General features: G+C 39.5%; 1 protein-coding gene across 2 annotated transcripts; it reads left to right on the top strand.

Annotated features, from left to right (window-relative positions):
• Window positions 1-2,238: 2,238 nt before the first annotated feature.
• On the top strand, window positions 2,239-14,138 carry e2f6 (E2F transcription factor 6). Of its 2 annotated transcripts, XM_051960647.1 has the most exons (10): window positions 4,837-5,011; window positions 5,277-6,061; window positions 7,774-8,085; window positions 8,422-8,462; window positions 8,684-8,736; window positions 9,169-9,355; window positions 10,049-10,204; window positions 10,972-11,086; window positions 11,472-11,622; window positions 13,521-14,138. In XM_051960647.1, the coding sequence occupies exons 3-10, from the start codon at window positions 7,900-7,902 to the stop codon at window positions 13,556-13,558; spliced, it is 927 nt and encodes a 308-aa protein (XP_051816607.1). In that variant the 5' UTR covers window positions 4,837-5,011; window positions 5,277-6,061; window positions 7,774-7,899; the 3' UTR covers window positions 13,559-14,138. The 2 variants fall into 2 exon arrangements, with proteins under 2 accessions (XP_022051985.1, XP_051816607.1); XM_022196293.2 differs by lacking the exons at window positions 4,837-5,011; window positions 5,277-6,061 and adding an exon at window positions 2,239-2,501.
• Window positions 14,139-17,079: the final 2,941 nt, after the last annotated feature.

The raw sequence follows: 17,079 nt of genomic DNA, 5'->3' as shown, positions 1-17,079 counted from the left end.
GGCAGAAGAAGCACTTTTATCCCTCACCTATGTTATAGAGTAGAATACTGCGTTATGACTCACTGCATTCATCATAGAGTTGATAAGTATTAATAAAATGTAATGTACCAAACAAAGTTATTCAGAATGCCCCCTTTTATCGTGATCGTTATTACCGTATAAGCAGCATTTCAGTGTTGTAACTGGTTGCGGTGAAGCTAATGTTTACTAGGCTGACTATAGGATGTGATATTAAACATTTTCCTAATTACATCTTTATTTAACTAATTCCCAATAAAACGAAACTGTCAAAAAAACACCGAAGGAGAAATGCTGAAAAGTTTTCTTTTAATAAAACCAATAGCAAACCTAAATAAAGAAAGGCATTTAAATCTTATCCTCAACTGTTATTCTCAATTGATGCGAAAATTTAAATGTTTACGACAACTGTGTATCAGTAGTGAATATCTGGTATTGGTCTCCTTGATTACTAATAACTGATACCAGTATCAGCAGTTGTACCCCAGCTATTATAGTGGTGGTTTAATCTTTTTACATTTCCTCATTAAACTCTTTCTCAGTTTGAAAAACACATAATAATACAAGCATAAATAATAACTTTAATCTTTATCATTTTTGGGAGGATTTTTTTTAATCTAATATTTGGTGTTCGTTGTTTATGGAAGAATACTAATTCTAAAGATTTACTTTGACAGCAAGCCTACACAAATGCCCCTCAAAATTATCCTCAGGGTAACTTATGTTATTGTCCATCTTTGGTAATAGACACAGCTAAAGATACCAATAGCCTGTTTCACAGTGATCACTCATTTACATTTACGCTCAGAAATGTGACTTCTCTTCGTGTCAGAAAGCTTTACCAGAAGGCCAAAGGATCTGAAGATGTTTGAGATTAACAAGTCACGACACTGGGCACGTTGAATTCAAAGTTGCTACTAGGCCAACTTTGAATTGCTTGTGTGGTGATGCAAAGTGGTAAACTGTTGCAGGCTCCTACAGAAGGCCCAGGGGTCCTCAAAGTCTTAGGCTGTTTGTGGCAATGACTTTGTTGTAATTTCATTACTGACCTTTTTTTTGAGAATACAAACATCAAAAGCACAATTAATAACTGACGTGACTGTAAGGGTTTGTATTATTATTTGTCAAGATCTAGTTTTACTACCCGTGATATTTCAGTGTTTTTATGCACAAATTTATGCCAAACTGTCTGACACAGAAAACAGAAGATAGATAGATAGATAGATAGATAGATAGATAGATAGATAGATAGATAGATAGAACCATTATTGATCCCGCAGCTTGGAAATTGGCAGTGTTACAGCAGTAAGGACAGATAAAACTAAAAAAAAAAAAAAAACAGTAGCACACAGTGCTCAGATGTAATAATAATAATACATTTTATTTATAGGCGCCTTTCAGAACACTCAAGGCCACCGTACAGAGGAAACACAGATAAAACACATTCAAATATACAGTTTAAACATAAGAATTAAATAAAAATAACATATAAGATACTTTCTCCTTTAAGAGAAGAAATATAAATAAGGCAGTTTCCTGCAAATGATCGTTGGGATTTTTAAGATTAATGATATGTATGGATGTTGTTGGTTGGACACAAGGCAGCTTGTTTTGCCTGCACATGATCAAGTGTGGTAACAATCACTCCACCTGGTGTTTGACCTCACCTTCAACGTCCAGAGGATCCTGGTATGTTGCCAACATGCAGCAGCAGAATGGTGGTTCAGTGACTGCCAAGGTGAGAGGAATATCCCAGATGTGTTAGTCTTTTATTCACCAAAGTGCTTATTCAGCAACTGTACAAAGTCTTTCTATGGCATGGATTGTCTCAGTTTCCTTTTTTTTGGTTGAATTGGCCTTGATGCTGGAGAGGTGACAGGATCAGTTTGGCCCCTACGGTCTCCCAGAGAGGAGACCCTTGTGTATCGAAATCTCAGCACCAATGAGCCTTATGTTTATGCTGCTCTGCTGAAACATTAATAAAATGATTTCATTTGTAAGGGAGGATAGGTTTAAGCTTCTTATAAAGTTGTAATTGGCGGGGAAGCTGTGGAACAACATGCAAGACTGTTTCAGTCTACAGTTGGAACAAAAGGCAACCTGCAAGTCTTCTACTCTCTGCCTTTACTGTAGCTGTAAGCTAAGCTAGCTGTAACCTGCACATGCGTCATCCTACGTGAAGTTGGCGCCAACGTGCTGCGTCTCCCTCCATATTTGTAGTTCCGGGTGAGGACATTTCCATTTCCGGGATGAACCCCGACATAAACAAACACTTTCACCGTGGTGGCTGTTTCTGAATGCTAACGATAACAAACGGGGCTCGGATGTGTGGTTATCTCCGGTTGGGCTAAGAATACACGGTTAGCATGGTGAAGTGTGTGGTGTCCGGGTGTCCGAACCGCGTGCCGGGCGTCAACCGGGGCATCTTCAACCGACCGCAGAAGAGGTTCTTCAACTTCCCCAAAGACCCGACCAGGGTCAAGGTACGAACACATGAGTCTGTCTGCAGAGAAGACACAGCAAAAAAAGAGAGATACTCCAATAACAAGTAATTCCTAGGTTACCTTACATTACTTCTTACCGGCTAACTCGATGCTAGCATTAGCCTCAGTGTACCCGCTGCCTGTTTAAAGTTGCTAGTGTTAGCCCAGAAGCTAACTACACATTTCAGTCATTTACCAGAACATATGGCTCGAAAGAGTGATGTATGAAGTGGAAAAACCGCAATGCATTGTGGGCTTTGGGGGCCACTGAAAAGTTTGTTCACGCCAGCTGCATGCAAGACGCTGCCCTCGTTTTGTTCTTTTGGTTTTTGTTTGGCAAGTTTTTACAAATTAGAAACATGGTGCGAACGTGCTGTGTCATTAACTGCCTACGGAAGAGTATTAGGGCCACCCGTGAGAAAAAAAATGAGAGGGGGTAGAATTTTTTTTTCAGCATGAATTTTGAGAAAAAAGTCGAAATGTCGAGAATAAAGTCAAAATATAATGTCGAGAATAAAGTTGAAATATAATGTCGAGAATAAAGTTGAAATGTCGAGAATAAAGTTGAAATGTTGAGAATAAAGTTGAAATATAATGTCGAGAATAAAGTTGAAATAGGATGTCGAGAATAAAGTTGAAATGTCGAGAATAAAGTGGAAATATAATGTCGAGAATAAAGTTGAAATAGGATGTTGAGAATAAAGTGGAAATATAATGTCGAGAATAAAGTTGAAATAGGATGTCGAGAATAAAGTCGAAATGTCGAGAATAAAGTCAAAATATAACGTCGAGAATAAAGTTGAATTAGGATGTCGAGAATAAAGTCTACCTTTTGGAGGTCTGCAGCCAGCTGCTCTCGCCTTTTGAAACTAACAACCAGCGCGCTGCTTCTACAAAATGCCGTTCAGTCAGTTAGATGAACTAGTGAAATTATACTTCAGACTTGGCTTTAGTAATAAAGAAATACTTTCTCTTTTAGCCCACAGACATACTGTAGTGATAGAAGTGTTAGAACTTTGAAGAGACTTTTCCGAAAACTGCGACTGTTCCGAAGGATAAACCACACACGGTTGGAAGAGGTGGCCTCATTCGTGCAAGCTGAAATAGCGGGTAATGGACAAATGCAAGGCTACCGATGGCTGCATCTGCGCGCAGTTCAGAGGGGATATGTTGTATCACAAGATACAATAAGACAGCTAATCAAGTTCTTTGATCCTGAAGGTGTGGAGCTCAGGCGGGCGCGCCGTTTGATAGATAGATAGATAGATACTTTATTAATCTCCAAAGAGAAATTCACAAAATGTTACAACTGGGTTTCGAACCCGCGCCACCCGCACCAAAAGCAACAGCTCAATGCACTGAGCTCTGAGAGACACAGGCATTACAGCAACAAAGGCCCCAACGTACTGTGGAACATGGACTCGTATGATAAATTGAAGCCATATGGAATTGCCATTAATGGCTGTATTGACGGTTTTAGTCGCTATGTCGTATGGATGGAGGCATACAGAACAAACAATGACCCCAAAGTGATAGCCAATTACTTCATCCCATCAATTTCTTCAAAGTTCTAACACTTATCACTACAGTATGTCTGTGGGCTAAAAGAGAAAGTATTTCTTGATTACTAAAGCCGAGTCTGAAGTATAATTTCACTAGTTCATCTAACTGACTGAACGGCATTTTGTAGAAGCAGCGCGCTGGTTGTTAGTCTCAAAAGGCGAGAGCAGCTGGCTGCAGACCTCCAAAGGGTTGACTTTATTCTCGACATCCTAATTCAACTTTATTCTCGACATTATATTTCGACTTTATTCTCGACATTTCGACTTTATTCTCGACATCCTATTTCAACTTTATTCTCGACATTATATTTCCACTTTATTCTCAACATCCTGTTTCAACTTTATTCTCGACATCATATTTCAACTTTATTCTCGACATTTCAACTTTATTCTCGACATTATATTTCAACTTTATTCTCGACATTATATTTCGACTTTATTCTCGACATTTCGACTTTATTCTCGACATCCTATTTCAACTTTATTCTCGACATTATATTTCCACTTTATTCTCAACATCCTATTTCAGCTTTATTCTCGACATCATATTTCAACTTTATTCTCGACATTTCAACTTTATTCTCGACATTATATTTCAACTTTATTCTCGACATTATATTTTGACTTTATTCTCGACATTTCGACTTTTTTCTCAAAATTCATGCTGAAAAAAAAATCTACCCCCTCTCATTTTTTTTCTCACGGGTGGCCCTAATACTCTTCCGTAACTGCCACAGTCGTTCCCACGATCGCTCCAGTAAAAAAAAGAAAAACGATGGGTTGAGATTTTTCTCATTTCCAACGTGGAAGCAAAGGCAGGGACCTCGGATGTGTGAGCTAACAAAGAGACGTCGAAAAGTGCCTGGATAGCAGCCGTGAGACGAAAAAACATCACTTTCAACGCCATCACCGGACACATGTTGGTGTGTTCACGCCATTTTCAGACTGGTAAGTTCTGTTATATTAGTATTGTGTTGCTCTCTTAATAGTGTTATGCTGTTTTACACGTAGCATTTCGTTGGCTGCTAGCGTTAGCCAAGCTAGCTCAGGGCAGTAAAAGCAAAGCAAACACACTCTCTCTCTTTTCTCCACTTATTTATTGATTACTTTTGAGTTTATATCGTAATTGTCCTCACTCATAGGAGATTGACTTTGAAAGTACATTATAACTGACTTCATTTTGAAAGTAATAATGGGCTTGTGTGTTTTTCAGGGAGACCTGCTTATGGAATGAATGAAACCCATCCAGACTGGACACCCTCATTACATCTCGGACACACAGAGGTGAAAACTGCGGATAACGACAGATTTCAACGGATAAAAAGGAGATGGGAGAGTGTTATGGCAGTTAGTGCAACTGCTGCACCTCGCACACCAGATGTGGATGAAGATGCTGCAACAGCAGTACTCCCTCAGGGGTCAGAGCACCATGGAGCAAGACATGAGGCTACTTCACATGAAGACCCTACACAGGTGCCAGATGTGGATCAAGCCCCTCAACAGAACTGCATTGTGGAGAATGAGCAGTGTGTCAGTCGTAAACGTATGGATGGTGAAAGGAAGTCCATGTGTGCTGTGATGAACCAGGCTTAAAATAGATTTTGTTTGAAACAAATTTGTCCAGGAGAAACCAACAAAAGTTAGCCAAAAGCAAGCAAACAAGCAGCACCACCATGTGGGACATAGTGGGTCAAGGCGTGTTGTTTCCATACCTCTGCAATGACGACGGTGTTCTCTTTGATCCGGACTATTCAGATGTCTTGCACCCACCCAAAGTTGGTTTTTCCGTGAACCCTGAGTGACTTGGCTTTCCTAAATTCTTTGCCAGTATAGTAACTTACTCCACTGACGAGATAGAAGACAACCTCAGCCTCAGACAATGGTGGCAAGTCATTCAGATCGGATGTCCAGTCAGTGTGCTCATATGGATCAGTTTCACCGATTTAACTTATTTTTTTCGAGGTTTCGACACTTTGGAACAGGGTCCAGCTTGTCTCGGTACGGTCTGTCGCCTTTCTCTTTGCTTCGGTCCATTTTTCCACCTGTTTAAGTCTGTGTCTCTCGCGGCACGGTACGTGGACAAACGGTGTAAACAAAAACTCTGGCCCGCAAAGCCCACAATGCATTGCGAGATCTCACGTGACCTTTCGAGCCCTATACTATCCTCCACACACACTCCTGGCAGCTGTTTCTGCACGGGTAGTAGAAGCATTGAAGTCATATACTTTAGTTATAATAACGATAGTACACTTAAAAAATGATATAATATATGAAAGGTCAAAGCCCTGCTATGAAATGCTAATAAAATATGACCACAGAAGAGTTAAAAGAAGATAAAACTGTGCACTTTGGAGCATTATGTTGCAGAGTCTTTAAACTTTCACTTTTTATAACTGTCATCTGAAATGTCAAGTCAGTGTACTATAGAAGCAAGAACGTCAGGATAACGATATTTCAAAACATCATGGATGGTGTGTAAAGGTAAAAGTCAACACTATTTACACAGCACTTTAAAAGCAACAGGTCCCTTCCATCAGAAAATGAGATTGGCATTACAAATTTAAATAAGGTAAGATGAACTTTATTGGTCCCTCACTGGGGAAATGTACACGTTGCAGCAGCAAAATACAACTTAGGCATGGAAGATGCAAGGCAAGGGTACTGTTTTTGATCCCCCTGTAATCGCATTTTCTTTTCCTTTTTAATGGTCTAAGTCTGCCTTACATGCAATGGTTGGTTTTCTTGCCAACCCTATAGACACAGACCTGCATAATTCTGCTTGTAGGACGTCTATGCTGTACTTGTCCCATCTAGTGCACTCTTGGAAACAGTATGGCAGACCTGTTGTTTGTGCTATAGGGCTGTATATATAAAATTGGCCTGCCTGCATTATGTTATTAGATTGATACATTGAGGTGTAAACAGCATTTGAGTGGTATAGCTTGATGAGATGGAGACAGTGTTAACTTCCTTAATTTTTGGTAGTTTAATCTAGCAATGTATGAAATTTAAATGTTGATTATATACTTTTTTATACACAGTGTTTTTGTGAAACTAGTAACTGCTAATGTCACATAAATGTCAAGGTCCAAACAAGTACAATTTCATTGGTTAAAATGAAAATTCTGATACATACACTACTGTTCAAAAGTTTGGGGTCACCCAGACAATTTCATGTTTTCCATGAAAACTCGCACTTTTATTCATGTACTAACGTAATTGAACAAGGGTTTTCTAATCATTCTTCTTAGCCTTTCAACACCATTAGCTAACACAATGTAGCATTAGAACACAGGAGTGGTGGCTACTGGAAATGTTCCTCTGTACCCCTATGGAGATATTTCATTAAAAATCAGCCGTTTCCAGCTAGAATAGTCATTTACCACATTAACAATGGCTAGACTGTATTTCTGATTAATGTTATCTTCATTCAAAAAAGACTAGTTTTATTTAAAAAATAAGGACATTTCTATGTGACCCCAAACCTTTGAACATACATGAATATACAACCAACTCAAATTTACCCTCAATTTACAGTATCCAAGCCAGAGTTCTGTGGTGTCACTTTGCTCGATCACAGATTATCAGTCAGAGTGCAATTTGACGCCTGAGTTTGGCTCATTTATTTCTGTGTTTGCGTTTTACTGAAGCAAGAAAAGTTATCAAACCACTTAAGAGCATGAGTAGCACTAATGACTGACCGTGTTCAGGTATGGCTGGCAGCGCTGAGGGAGCAAGATAAGCAGGACTCTGGGGAGCAGCATTTGATCTGTGAAGACCACTTCCTGCCAGAGGACATCTCCAGCAGTGGGATCAAAAACGATGCCATTCCCATCATGCCGCACTGCCTAGGTGGACCCATGGGCATGATCAGCCCCTGGGGAGCCGAGCTGTCCGATGAAGAGGATCAGTGGGCTGCTGCTGGTGAAGATGAGGACGAAGCTGTTGAGGATGAAGGAGAACACGATTTTGATACAAAGTCTTCTGCACCAGGACCTCTTACATCGGCGCCACCAAAGCCGGTTAGAAAAATGCTGCCATTACTTTTTGTATGATGTGAATTGCATTACACAGTCAGTTGAACTTCACTAACACCTTAGTAGAGGTTTATTTCACACATGCTTTAGGTTACAGAAATAGTTGTGTTACGTCTTAACGGTGGTTTAAAAAAGCCTTTCTGTAATACAATCTGTAATGAGAGCATGAAAACACAAAACAAAATCTAAAGTTAAACAAAGTGCTTGACGGCCTGCCTGTAGAAATTAGGTTGTTTTATTTAGTTTTAGCTTGTGTACTCTGACCTTTAGGTGTAACTGCAGTAGCTTTAACCTGCTCTGTTTTCATTCACTGAACTCCAGGATCCAGGTGTTCACAAGACTTCAGGAGCTAAGACAAGCAGGTACAGAAAACCTCTCTACTACTTGTGATCTTTAGCGTCAAATATGTTTTATGAGTTAAAACAAAAATCAGGTCATGTAAATCTGTAACACTAGTATATTTCCTGTTTGGGAGCAGGATACTTGCAGATGTTGACATGCTGTGTGTTTTACATGAGACTGACAGGAATCACAGATGTAACTTAAACCTCACTGGGATGTTTTCTGTGTTCTTTCTTTCCAGTGATGACCTGCATCAGAGGACAGAGATTCAGAACAGGACATTGACCAGACAGGGTGTGTGCTCCTTTATCTGTAGTTAATTACAACTTTATTTCTGCAACAACTTTATTTTAAAAAAGCACTAAAGGTAATGTTGCGTGTCTGATGCCAATAATATTCTGGATATATCTTTGCATTTCTGTGCTTTTATGTTAGCATTAGCAGGATCTGTATGGGCAGACATTGGCAATTGCTGGTAAACAAGGCATTTGATTGATGCCACCATACATTCTTAGAAATTCTAATTAACATCTTGACATGTTCTGATGTTAAACAGGCCAAACAATCAGTTATGTGACAAAAATTCTGACAATAATCTTTAGCTCAGCCCTGATTCTAACTTTGTAGACCACTAAAGGTAATAGTAAGATCTTTTTTTTAAAGTCATAGTTGAAATTTTGTTTTATTCCTGGTCTTCAACCTCGAACTGTGTTGTGTTGTTCTCAGATGTGTCCCTGGGAATGTTGACGGAGCGTTTCCTGGATCTGCTGCTGATGGCTCCGGACGGCTCTCTGGACCTGCGGCAGGTGACCAGCAGCCTACAGACCCGCAGACGGAGAGTCTACGACATCACCAACGTCCTCGATGGCATCAAACTCATTGAGAAGCAGTCGGCCAACAAGATCAAGTGGATGTGAGTCATTCAAAGAGCAATGTTTTAGTTTTGAAATTGATTACCTCTACCTGTTTTCCTTTACATTCTCACTGTTACAGAGGGATAAAGATTTAAGACAAAAAAGCTCAATCTAGTTAAATATTATTGGCATTATTCTTTTTAAAATAAATATCTTTTGGCATTTGGATTATTTCATGCTAATTATCTGCTGACATACATATAAAACAATAAATTGAAAGATTAGTAGATAAATCATTTAGTCAATCATGAGTACAACATTAAAACAAGCTAGTTATTAATCAAATACAGACATGCTTCCTCATTTTTTAAAAGTGAGGATTTGGGAAATGTGACTGCCATTGTTATTTTCTGCGAATGAAGAATTTAGTGTGAGAATAATCAAATGATGAAGCAATAATGGAAATAGTCATTGTTGCAGTCCTTGTAAACCACATTTGTGATGAAGCTGTAGTAAATGGGAAAATGTATAAAAACATATCTGCGCTGTTGAAGATAAAAGCTTTTTTGACTAAGCAATGTGGATACACAAGCGCTATCTGGGACGTTCAATGACATCCTGTGGTCTTCCATCATCTGATCAATACTTCTCAGTTTTCATGAGGTGATATAAAAGAGTGTATGAACTTGAAATGCTCAAGTAAATAAAGTTGCCTGTAGTGTAACCCAGCTTTCTGACTGCTGTCTGTCCAGAGGAAGCACGCCGATCTCCAGCTTTTTGTGGAGAAACCAACAGAATTTTAAGAGAGAGATGGAGAACCTGAAGCTGGTGGAGGACACATTGGACACCCTCATCAAAAGCTGTGCCCAGCAGCTCTTTGACATGACCGACGACCTGCAAAACTCTGCATATCCTTTCACGTCAAATGAAGCTTCGAAGACCCTGACAGGAGTAGTACTGCTAACTGTTGGCCATCCTGTCTTTTAGAATAAATTTCCATAAATCTATTAATCATTCAAGCAGGAAAATTCTTGTAAATATTTTTCAAAAAATGAGTAAAAATCTTCCAAAAAATTCCTAAAAATATCTAAAGTGATTACATATATATATATCAGTAAACTTCTAATATTTTCTTTAAGAACATTTAAATAAAAATCAACCAAAATCCAGCGAATTCGCTGGATTTTGGTTGATTTTTATTTAAATGTTCTTAAAGAAACATTTTTAACATTTTTTTTCCACTAAAAATGTTCAAAGATTTCCCAAAAATGTTGAAAATGTGGACATCAGACGTTTCACTGTGAAAATATTGTTTTTCTCACATTTTTTTCAACTTTAAAACGGGTCAATTTTGACCCGCAGGACAACATGAGGGTTAAACATCAGTTTCTATCCGTTGCATTCTTGCCATCTGCCTCAGCACAAAACTGCAGACTAATCAGCTGGTGAACGCAGTGGGATGATTAGCAGCTAAAGAGACAGATATTTCTCTAAGGAATTGGCAGAATTAATTCTTCTGGTTAATTATTATTAGATTGTAATGTGGCACCATACCTGCTTAATGCGTAGACAAGCAACGGTCTGCTAAGGAGTTTCCACTGTACAGATAATAGTGACCATGTTGGGCTTGCGCTGCCTCCAAGTGGCCAGAACATTTCTTTAACCTTTCCTGCACGTCAGCCTACGTGACTCACGACGACATCAGGCGTCTCAAAGCCTTCCAGGATCAGACCGTGATCGTCGTCAAAGCTCCAGAGGAAACCAAACTAGAGGTTCCTGCTCCTAAAGAGGTGAGCGACCAAGGACAGGATGAGGGTTATGGGTGGTTCTTTAGTGCTATAATTCCCTCAGATACAACTCTTGGTCAGTTTTCAGACAGATTTACTCAAGTCAGTGAGACCTGAACTTAGTTTTTCAAAACTTAATGACCTTAGATGCAAGGTTTATTGATATTATTAATTATAAAATGGTCTTTTATTAGAACATGTTTTGATGTCAGGCAGTCAGGTTTGCAAACTTAAATTTAAATGATGTTAGAATATAGACAGTGGTGATATGATAGATCTTTTTTGATTATCACTTTGCTCCTGTAGGTGACACATTCAGGGGCTTAAAGGAAAAGTTTTCATCAAGATGACTCGGGTTGTGTGTGTGTGTGTGTGTGTGTTGATGCAGGACAGCATCCAGGTCCATCTGAAGGGGGGGAAGGGTCCCATCATGGTGCTGACATGTGATATCGAGACAGAAGAGGCTGCGGCCAGAGAGAAGAGCGGCTGCTTCGTGACACTAAAGGAAAGCCGGATAAGGACGTCCACGCTACACACAGGTAACGACACAACACAATAATTAGCAGCCAAATAAAACCCATTTAAATTCATCCTCCTAAATTATGATATTCAGCTTTATTTGTCCTGAGTGTTGAGCTGCTCTGTATAAAAATCAGCCCAATAAGATGACAAGTGGTCTTGTCTTCAGCACAAACAAAAGGTTGTGTTCATTGTTTCCCAAAACACAGGAGCACCCTAGAGTTTAGATAACTCCCAATCTCATGTTGATGACAAAACAGGAGGGAAGGAATGATGTGTTGCCCCATTTACAAAAAATAAGAGTAGACCCCTTTTCCGATGTAGACAGATGTTTAGATTAGAAACACTCCTGTACTTGTCCTGCTGAGAAAGTGTCCCTGAGATATCCCTAATCCAAAGAGAGCAGTCATCTTCATTGAAGTGTCTTGTCTCTCAGTCAGAGTCTTTCAGTCTTCACTGATACACTTTTGATACTGTCAGACTCTTTCATACTGCCTCTTTGAGCTCGTCTGTGGCAGCTTTAATTCTTGGCTGTTTGACAGATTTTCTCCCTGTGTTATGTCTGCAGTCAGAAGATGCTATGAACTACTTTTCAGTTGTCATACATCAACACTCTCTGTAGAAGATTGTAATTGCACTGTTTTCTTATCTGATGTTGTCAACACGCAGTCATCTATTAAAAAACACCCTCACCCCTAAACCTAATCTCCAGAGACATTAATCTTAATATTGTCTCAGTTTGGTGTTACAGTTGTGTTGACTACAGAGCTATAGAGGTGCTGCTAGGTGGACTAGGCTAACTAATTCTCCTTGCTTCTACTCTTTAAGCTCAGCTACGTCTCTTTCTTAACTGATTCATGCTAGCAGCTCCATGAGGCTGTAGTTAGTCACCTGAACAGGACTAACGTGCTCACAGTGCTGCACATGCTGATGTTTGGCAGGTATGTTACATTCAAATTCAAAGTGGCACGTGTTAGCATGCTAACATTAGCTAGTTAACCTTAATCACAAAGCACAGCAAAGGTTGATGGTCACTAAAGCAGGTGATTTGGACATGAATGAAAGTATTGGCCTGGCGATAGTATGAGAACAACAGTACTGTAATTTATAAAAGCTACACCCACTAAATTTAAAAAGAAAAAAATTTGTGCATATATAGGCAGCACCTGTCTATAAGCCGCAGATGTCCATGTTATAACATGAGATATTTACACAGAAAGTTTTAATTAAATAAATGCTTTTTTCCAGTGCCTGTAACACGGCATTGAGTCAGTTTACAAGCAGCAGCTCCACTTCCTTCTCCGGCAGGCAGATTGATTGCCTTTAACTCAAAAGCTGCATCATATGCATTTCTTCGTGTGTTTTCCATGATGAGAATGTGTGCATGAAGCGCAAAATGACTGATTTGAATAATTTAGTGCGAGTGCGTTTGATTTAATTCGAACAGTTTCATTGGTCCACTGTGACCTGTTCGGTAAATTAATTGGTCTGATGTGACGAGGCTAAACGTTTTGACGGCATGAAGCTCGCCCGTTGAAGTTGTTTGGATTCATCCAGAGTGGGGACATGATCTTCCATTTTCTTGATGTTGAGATATTTCAAAATGTAGAGCACTCATCTTGCCAGCACAGCTGACAAAAATGTACATGTCAGTTCTGTCTGTTCTGTACATTATGTAAGAGAGACAGTGTTTCCTCAAACATCTTTCTGCATGTGTGTACTGTGGTTTCTTTCCGGACTGGCACTAATATTGCACACACGTGTGTCAAAGAAGTGGCAGCTTTGTTTCAAAGACTTTTCCCACCTCCTCCCCCTGACGTAGACTGGGGACCAGTCAGACCAAAGCTTGTATCCACTTTTTTTCCTTAAGAAGTCTTGAGTTCGCCACGGACTAAAATTCATGCTGCTGTTGTTTCAGAGTCCTCAAGTCCACAGAGTGCCATGCAGAACTCATAACTGCCAGCTGACCACCAGGAGACACCAGCTGTCTTCAGAGTTTTACAGACAGAAAAACCAAACACACAAAGCCTACGGAGATCGCCGGATGTTGCACAAAATTTCTGAGGAAACACAGCAAAAACGGGAAGATTGCAGAGATGTACTGGCTGTCACATGAAGGTAGACTCAGCTGATGTCCGTTTCAGAAGCTAAAACACACCAAAACCGTGACAAGGCAGCAGTGTTTATAGATTTTTCATTTGCACCATTTTTTTTTTGCTTTGAGGAAACAAACAAAGGCGTGGGTGACGTCAGTTTGTTCTGGATACTTGCAGCTTTATTTTTGTATGAGAGACGACCAGGGGCAGTAAACTGCTGTGCCTCTGTACTGCAGAGAGTTTTTAGAGACCTTGTATTATATATTATGGTCTGACTTCCTGACTAAGTTTTGCTGTATAATATTTTACTTCTATTTGTATTTTGTCTGTGTAAGACTCTTCTTTGTCTTCTGAATATTAATGTTTTCATCGTGGTTTGAACAGTTTCATAAACACACCTTCAAGATGCTATAATCAATAAAAAAGTTACTCATATGAAACTGCAAAAAATATTATTTATTAAAATTTATTAAAATTATTTATTTTGCAACTGTAAGATTAGAATTCCTGAAGAGGCAGAGCTTGTAGAAGAAGTTGTGCCGATGTCAGTGTTTGCCGTCCAACTCTTCTGAGGTGCCCTTTGAGCAAAACGCTGAATTTCCTGCCAGTTTGTCGGGCTGCAAGCGTCTGACCTGTGACCTCTGTGTGTCAGTGTTGCACCAGATATAGCCTGTGGAAATGTGACGCACACAAAGGCTGGAATTGAAGCAAAGAGAAATCCTCTACTGGAAAATATGATAGATCTCAGATATGAGTTTCTGAAAGAGGAACAAAATTACACAGTGTAGAAGCTTTATTGCATGGTATCAACTGGGGCGACTTTGACTCCATCACAATTTGTTTGAACCCTCCTGTTGTCCTCATATACAGGCACCAAAAAATATTGTTTCCTTGTCTGAAAAAAATCCAAAAAATTCAGCAAAAAAATCCCCCAAATTTCTGAAAATTTGCAAAACCTGCAGGAAGAAAATTCAAGTAAATCTTTAAAAGTTTTTTTTTAATTCCCCCAAGAAAATTCTTGTAAATATTTTTAAAAAATGAGTAAAAATCTTCCAAACAAATCCTAAAAATATCTAAAGTGATTACATATACACTATATTGCCAAATGTCTTCGCTCGCCCATCCAAATAATCAGAATCAGGTGTTCCAATCACTTCCATGGCCAAAGGTGCATAAAATCAAGCACCTAATCATGCAGACTGCTTTTACAAACATTTATGAAAGAGTGGGTCACTCTCAGAGCTCAATGAATTCCAGCGTGGGACTGTGATAGGATGCCACCTGTGCAACAAATCCAGTCGTGACATTTACTCGCTCCTAAATATTCCACAGTCAACTGTCAGCTGTATTAACAGAAAGTGGAAGTGTGTGGGAACGACAGCAACTCAGCCACCAAGTGGTCGGCCACGTAAACTGACGGAGCGGGGTCAGCGGATACTGAGGCCCATAGTGCCAAGAGGTGGCCAACTTTCTGCAGAGTCAATTGCTACAGACCTTCAAACTTCATGTGGCCTTCAGATTAGCTCAAGAACAGTGCTTCAGCAGAGAGCTTCATGGAATGGGTTTCCATGGCCGAGCAGCTGCATCCAAGCCATGCATCACCAAGTGCAATGCAAAGCGTGGGATGCAGTGGTGTAAAGCATGCCTTCTCCATCTGGCAATCTGATGGACTAGTCTGGGTTTGGCAGTTGTCAGGAGAACCATACTTGTCGGACTGCATTGTGCCAAGTGTAAAGTTTGGTGGTGGGGGGGATTATGGTGTGGGCTTGTTTTTCAGGACCTGGCCTTGGCCCCTTAGTTCCAGTGAAAGGAACTCTGAATGCTTCAGCATACCAAGACATTTTGGACAATTCCATGCTCCCAACTTTGAGGGAGCAGTTTGGAGCTGGCCCCTTCCTCTTCCAACATGACTGCACCAGTGCACAAAGCAAGGTCCATAAAGACATGGATGACAGAGTCTGGTGTGGATGAACATGACTGGCCTGCACAGAGTCCTAACCTCAACCCAATGGAACGCCTTTGGGATGAATTAGAGCGGAGACTGAGAGCCAGGCCTTCTGGTCCCACATCAGTGTGTGAGCTCACAAATGAGCTTCTGGAAGAACGGTCAAAGATTCCCATAAACACACTCCTAAACCTTGTGGACAGCCTTCCCAGAAGAGTTGAAGCTGTTCTAGCTGCAAAGGGTGGACCGACGTCATATTGAACCCTATGGATTAGGAATGGGATGTCACTTACATTCATATGCGAGTCAAGGCAGGTGAGCAAATACTTTTGGTAATATAGTGTATATCAGTAAAACTTCTATTTTCTTTAAGAACATAAAAATATCTAGCGAAATTCGCTGGATTTTGGATGATTTTTTGTGTGAATGTTCTTAAACATTTTTAATATTTCTCTTTTTTTCCACCAGAAAATGTTGAAAATGTGGACATCAGAATTTTTACTGTGAAAATGTTGTTTTTTTTTTCCACATTTTCAAACTAAAACGGGTCAATTTTGACCCGCAGGACAACACGAGGGTTAATTTTTAAAAATAAAACTAGCTTAATATATTACATTTTATTAAAAAAAAAAAAAAAACTGAACACCCACTTGAGAGGGTTTCTTTTGCTTTGTGAGTCACAAGAAAGTTTGACTTTCAGTGTTGTTTATGCAGCCTTTATGAAACCCCAAATGAATGAGTTCACTGAGATTCAACTCAGGAAGACTTAATAGTCCTGCATCAGGATCAGTGCAGCGCTCACTGTGAAATTTAAAGCAGATCTAAACTGACAATAAACAAGTGCCAGGATATACAGTATTCCACAGTCGTAGTGGAGAAATGTGGTCAAATCTAGTTAAATAGAAATAAGTTTTTAAAAAAAACAACAACAAAAAACCCAGCTGAATGAGTTAAATCTAAATCTTGCTTTGGTCTGAAAATTCAAGTGGATTTTGTGTGATTTCAATCCTTAATGTGCTGAAGGAATGAAGGAAATGTGGTCTATTTTGTAGCTGATTAAAAAATGATTCTGCTCATCTTACTTAGCTTTGATCAAACACATTGTTGAACAGTTTTATTGGAAGCATTTCTGCATATTGAAAGCCTTGTGAGAATGAACAACATTTAAATCCACTCTGTTGTCATGGGTTACAGTGTGGACTCTGTATAAGGCAGATGTTGGATGACTTATGCACCTTCAAATGTATTGTTTAAACCAGTTAGACAGCAGCTGGATGAAATATTATCTGTTCCCAGAATATGAAAACAGTCAGGAGACAAATCATTTTAAAGTGTTTGAGTGCATTAAGAAAACAGTGAGTTAAGTTCCCTGAACACAAACATCCAGTTCAACGCCTGTTACTGTACTTTTGGTTTGAGCTTGTACCTTTCTAGTT

The sequence above is a fragment of the Acanthochromis polyacanthus genome, chromosome 16 (assembly GCF_021347895.1).
Source record: "Acanthochromis polyacanthus isolate Apoly-LR-REF ecotype Palm Island chromosome 16, KAUST_Apoly_ChrSc, whole genome shotgun sequence".
NCBI classification, from domain to species: Eukaryota; Metazoa; Chordata; class Actinopteri; family Pomacentridae; genus Acanthochromis; species Acanthochromis polyacanthus.
This window is presented reverse-complemented; position numbering and strand designations above follow the sequence as displayed.